The sequence below is a fragment of the Aquila chrysaetos genome, chromosome 9 (genome assembly GCF_900496995.4).
Source record: "Aquila chrysaetos chrysaetos chromosome 9, bAquChr1.4, whole genome shotgun sequence".
Taxonomy (NCBI): domain Eukaryota; kingdom Metazoa; phylum Chordata; class Aves; order Accipitriformes; family Accipitridae; genus Aquila; species Aquila chrysaetos.
The window spans coordinates 44,609,940-44,615,939 of NC_044012.1; the positions used below are offsets into that span (position 1 = coordinate 44,609,940).

At 58.3% G+C, this 6,000-nt stretch overlaps 1 protein-coding gene across 1 annotated transcript in view; it reads right to left on the reverse strand.

The window, feature by feature from the left end:
- Positions 1-4,491, reverse strand: part of RTN4R (reticulon 4 receptor) — an 81,171-nt gene extending 76,680 nt beyond the window's left edge. The window contains exon 1 of the mRNA XM_030026630.1: positions 3,841-4,491. Within this exon, the coding sequence (XP_029882490.1) occupies positions 3,841-3,862 (22 nt within the window). The 5' untranslated portion in view covers positions 3,863-4,491. The remainder of the gene's footprint in view (positions 1-3,840) is intronic.
- Between the last annotated feature and the right edge of the window lie 1,509 nt (positions 4,492-6,000).

Consider the following 6,000-nt stretch of genomic DNA (forward strand, 5'->3'; position numbering starts at 1 on the left):
TGCAGCACGGCGGGGCTGAGCTGCGCGAGCAACTGGCACAGCAGCCATGTGCAGGCTCAGAGCAGAGATTAGAGCTCAGCTCTTTGCAATCTTCCTTGTCCTGCTTTGTGCTGAGGCTCTGGCTCAACTGATTTTCCCTCTCCCTCCTCCTTTCCCTCTAGGGTCAGGAGGATGGGAAGGGAAGGAAGACATTGTGCTTTCCAGGGTAGGCAGCAGCTCCCCACAGCCAGTATCACTGTGCATGCAGGGTGCGTAGCAGTACGCCCGAGAGCTGGCCTCCGGAGCATCCTTCCCCTTCCCTGCCCCCATCTCACAGTCTCCCTCGCTGCTTCCAAGCCGAAGAAGGTGGAAAATTCACATAGGTGCTGCTAGATTTCACAGATTTTGCTTGTTCCTTTGGAAGGCTTAACGGCCAAAGTCGTCGGTGGTGCCAGAAGAAGATTACACAGGCACAAGGCCTTCATTACTAGCACAGTGATCGTCACCGAGTTATCAAGACACTCGTGGGGATGCGAGTTGTGGACCCCCACATCCCCTCCCAGCTTCCAACCCCACAGCGAGCCACGAGGCCGAGCGTACGGACAGACAACCATTCCCCTGCCCTCTCCTTCCAAGCCCCCCGAGCAGGGCAGGTAGCAGACGAAAGCAGGAGGAGGCATCTCAGCTGTGTAGCAAACTGTCCCCTTGCTCCTTCCCACCACTGACTCCTTCACACTTATGAACAGGATAGGCTCCCAGGAGGTTCTTACTCAAGCGAAGCCCAGAGCATCTGAACACAGGATGGAGGTAATTAATAAAGGACCTGCTTTGTTAAGACAGGACTGCCATGCTCCCCATGCTAGTGGCGAGCCAGCGGAGAGAGCATCGGCAGCTTTTTGCCGCTTCTAATTAACTTATTTTCTGGACCAGCTTTGTCTAACGCTCTTAGTGGGGAAAACACCACAGAGCCGGCAGGGACACAACGACATCTGCACTGACACAATGCCCAGGCACGGAGCGGTGCAGCGGCACCTCCACCTTTTTGCCCTGATAGTCCTCTTTAGAAAACCTCTCCAAACACATCCTTTGATGGTCCCACAGAATATAGGTCTGAGGTATGTGCTGCCTGGTGAGGAAGCGGGGACCAAGCCCAGGAAACGCTGCGGCCCCTTGATACAAAATGAACGTTATACAGGTAGGAAATATAAAATAATACACCGATGAATGGAGTTTTCTCTCAAGAAAAAGAAAGATCTGCTGTCACATCAGTGAATAAGTAGTCTCTGAGGTTGGTGTAGGTTCTCCTATCACAGGGTTTTGTGTTTGGGTTTTTTTTTTTTTAAATAAATTTTATAAAAGAATAAGCGTGGTAAGACCTCTTTCAATATGAATAAATCGTGTTAATAAGGCAGTAAGTGCTGAGAACACCAGGCGAAAGCTCTGCCTGTCGAACTGCCCCTGGTGGCTATTTCTGGCTTACAAGGCACTTGAAGTATCCCAGCAGCCCGCACTGGGAAATGTAGTCCAGATACAGTAGGATGGTCACTCATCTAAACATAATCTCCCAAGGTTCATAAGGACTTTACAGTCACACCTACCAGCAATCCAGGCTACCCAGCCTCTCACAGGAACAATTCATAAACGGCAGGGGAAAAAAAAAAAATAAATAAAAAATTCAACCCCAAACCCCTCAAAGCCCTGTTCTATAAATAAAGCCGTTTGTAACACAGTTTTTATATTTCATTATCTCCTGTGCCGTTTCACGTTATGCCGGCAGCAGCCGGGAATGTCACAGTGTAAAGTGCTGTGCTGCAGCAGGATCGGGAACGGCGAGGGAGAGGTTATCCTGGGTGCCCGTACCACACCCATCACCTGGATACTGCTCCGCACAGCTGACAGCCGTCCTACAGCATCACGGTAGACAAGCAGCCCTCACCACCAGCTCGGCACCAGGAGCCTGTGCACAAGCACACACACAACCGCTGGGTTCAAATCAACGGGCAACCCACACGCCAGGCAACGGTGCAGCACGTAGCAAACGGATGCCGAAATATCAGTGTCCCCCAAGGGCCTGCAGGAGAAGCCGTCACTGCAACCTGCTCCCAAGGTGTTTTCCAAACAGGAATAAATTGGCCGTTTGAGATCTAAAACCGATACAAACTCTCTAAGGGAGGCGGTGTGCCATTTGGATCAGAGCTTGGATATGTCCTTTGATCGTCACTAATAAATCAGCCCGAGTGCCCTCCAAAATAGAAAGAAAGAAAGAAAGAAAGAAAGAAAGAAAGAAAAAAAAAAAAAAGAAAAAGATTGTATTTGTGTCACTGATGGGAACAGGAAGCGAGCTGGAGATGGCACACACACCGAGAGACTCCGTGCAGCAAGAGGCTCTGCATGCCAAACGCTCCCTTGACCAGCAGCCTGGACAGCAGCGGAGCTCCTACAATGGCTCGATCACTCGAGTTAAAAATTGCAACCCGTGGGCTGGGTTTCCAGCAAACACACCTGGGTGGCACACGCCTCTCCAAGCGGTCCAAACCTGCAGCGTGAGAGCATGTGTTCCTCCAAATGCAGGTCTTTATTTCGGGTTTTTTTTTTTTACCCGGAGCGACTGCGAATGGCCAAGCCGCGACCGACCGTACAAGCGGGGCAGCTCTAACAGCCCCCGGCTGCTGCTGCCAGCACAGACCCAGCCCCATCCCTCCGCACCGGGAGCCGGGAAGCAAAGACTATCGCCAGGGCTGCCAAAGCAGATGAAAAAGGGCGATTTTCAGCCAGAGGATCCGGCTGTGCCAGGCCGGCTTCGCCGCACGCCGAGTGCCTCTCCCCGAGGCGGGGCGAACCGACGTGGGGGTCGTGTCCGTCCCCCCCCACACACACTCCCCAGCTCTTCCCAGCCTCTGGCAAAAGGCCACCGGGCTGAGACGGAGCAAGGGGAGAAGACCCCCGCCGCACCCCGGTAATCGCCGTCCCCGCGGGGCTCCCGCAGCCTCCGCAAACTTCCCCGGCCGGAGGCACCCGCAGGCGGCCGGCCGGGCCCGCTGCTCCTCCGCCGGCGCTCGGGGAGCGGACCCGGTGCTGCTGGGCTGGGAGCTGGGGCGGGGGGGGGGGGGGGGGGGAGCCGGGCTGGCCCCCAGCCCCTCTCCCTACCCACGGGCGCTGCAGCTCCGGCCCCCTCCGCCGGGGCAGCCGCTCCGTGCCCCCGCGGGATGCGGGCTGGAGAGCGCGGGGTGCCCCGCTTACCCCCCCTCTCCCCGCGGCGGCAGTTTGCCCGCTCCAACTTCGGGGGGCAGCCCCGGCACCCTAAGGCCGAGCCGAGGCAGGGGGCGGCCGACCGCCCCCCCCCCCCCCCCCCCCCCGCGGGGCTGGCGGGGGCTCAGCCCGCTGCTCTCCTTCCAGCCCGCTGCCTTGCTCGGCGGCTGGAGCCGAGCCGTGTCGGGGCGCAGCCCGGTGCTCGCTCCCACCCCGGCCTCGCCTCTCCTCCGCTCCTGCAGACACGGCGCTTTCCCCCCCCCGCGCCCTCCCCGCCGCCTCTCCCGGGCCGAGCGCCCGGCTCCCGCCGTGCTCAGCCCCCGGGGTCCGGCCCCTCTTCCCCGCGGCGGGACCTGGCCGCTGCCGCCGACTCCCCGGGAGGAAAAAAAAAAAAAAAAAAAAAAAAAAAAAAAAAAAAAAAGAAAAAGAAAAAAAAAAAGTTGCAGCGAGGGAAGTTCCCGGTGCGGTGCGAAGTTGGGGACGTGGCCGCCTCGCCCTGCCCTGCCGCCCCCCGGGGAGCCCTGGCGGGGCGGGGGGGGACCACACACACACACACAATACGGGGGGGGGGGGGGGGGGGGGGGGGGAGACGGGGGCCGGGGACGCACCTACCTTCAGCTATCGCCCTCTTCATCTTAGGGGTCGGGGAAGGCACGTCTGGAGGCGCAAAGTCGAGCGGCAGGCGGTACAATCCTTGCGAAAAGCGGGGCAAGATCCTCGTGCAAAACTTCAGCCCGAGCGCGGAGCGGCGGCGGACGGGGAGGGGGCTCTCCCTGTGCCGGAGCCCTCGCTCATCGGGGGAATGAGCAGCCCCCGAGCTGGAGTCAGCATCCAGGCGAGGCTCCCCCTCCCTGCCTGCTCGCCTGCCTCCTCCTCCCTCCGTCCTTCCTTCCTTCCTTTTCTTCCTTTTCTTCCTTCCTGCCTCCCTCCCGCCCGCCGCACGCACGGGGCCGGGGCTGCGGCGGATCCCGCGGGCGGCGGGGAGCGCGGAGCCCTGCTGCACCGTATCCCGGGAGCGAGCGGGGCGCAGGGCTGGAGAGGCGATGAATGTTTTATGGGATCATGTGGTTTGACGTGAGAGGAATCAGCCTAGATCGGATTTACTGGCTGGAGGAGTGAGAGGGAGGACGGGGGAAGAGAGACGGGCACGGGGATGGAGGGAGGGGCCGCGCCGGGGGGCAGACGGAGAGCGCAGGGGCCGCTCCGACGGCGGCGGAGCCCCCCGCCGTGCGCGGCCGCGGCCCGGGCAGGGCTGCGAGGGGCCGGGCGGCTCATTCCTGGAGGAGAGGTGCCACCTAAAGGAAGCCGCGGATAGGGACGCCCGGGAGGCTCGGGTTTTTTTTTTGTTTGGTTGGGGGTTTTTTTGTTGTTGTTTTTTGTGGTGGGTTTTTTTTTTTCCTCCAACCCCCCCCCAGGCTGTGGTCCCCTGGAGCCGGGGCGGCTCCGAGAGACCCCTGAAAGCGCAGGAGCCTCGCCCCGTCGCCAGGTCTTGCTTCGGCTGGAGGAAGCCTGCTAAAGACGGGCCCTTGGGCAGAGCCCGAAAGAGCGAGTTCTTCCTCCCCTCCCGCACGACCGAGCCCTCTCGCCGCATCCCGCCCCTGCTCTTGTGGGATCGCTCTCCCCTGCGCAGGAAGGGCAACAGCTTACCTCAGTTTACCCAAAAAGCGCGACGTTTACACTGGTGGTAGATGAGGCAGGGCGAAGCTGGCTTTCCCTGTCCTCCTCAGCCCTCCTGCAGGCTTCCCTCCTTCCCTGTCCTGGAGCGGACAAGCGCTTACTGCATAGGCAGCTCCCATCTGCAGTTGTCCTGGGAAGCAGAAAGATGGATTTTTATTAAGTGAACTCATTTGCTTGGTTGGGAAAGGAGGAGGGAAGGATGGTGGCAGAGAAAGCCAAACATCTTGAACATGAAGACATGGTGGCTCTGTCCCTGCTGGTCAGAGGTTTCGACCTGCTTCCAGATAGGCGTAGATATCTATATCTATGTACACACAGGTATATGTATGCCATGGAATATTCGCTCCTCTCTTACGGCTTGTGACCCCACTATTGACCATCTCTAGAGCAGCTTGCTCTCAGGGCTTATGTCATAACCGCATCTCTTGAAGGCCTACCCAGTTTGCATCTTTCCACGTGGGGATTGTTCCGAGATGAGCCAGGAGAATGTTTCTCCTGTGTACAATAACCTGTCTCACCTCACCCAAAGATCAGTGGGGTACTTCAAGCTGGCACCACAATCACCTGTGGAAAAAAATGCAATCAAAGGCAGGCCTAACTGGACATTTGAGCCAGGTGGAGGTAGTTTACCAAGTGTGGGCTTTAATTATGCAAACAGCCTCAGCTGTCCAAAGGTACCAGGGAGCTATGGCTTCCAGATGTCTCCTAGGTAGCTTTTGCTGGCATTTTATTGGTCATCCACAACCAAAGTGGAAAAGGAGAGCAGGGGAAAGGCTGCCATTAGGAATGTGGGTAGATCAGTCTAAGCAGCATGCTGGAGCAGGGCTGAGATGCAGAGCTTCCAGGACCAGAGCAGGAGGGCTGCAGCTGGCAGAGCTCTGGAATGGGCTCCAAGTTGGGACCTGAGGGTCAGAGCAGGACCTACCTCACCTGCAGATCTTTCAGGACCTTCAGTGCCACCAGCAGAATAGAGATGAATCTGGCTTTTCTCAGGACAGGGCAAAGGCTGCCAAATGCAGCCACATTGTCATGCATTAACACTCATCTTTCGAGGCCTACATTTTGGGGACTTGCTGAGAAGCAGCTGGAAGCAGG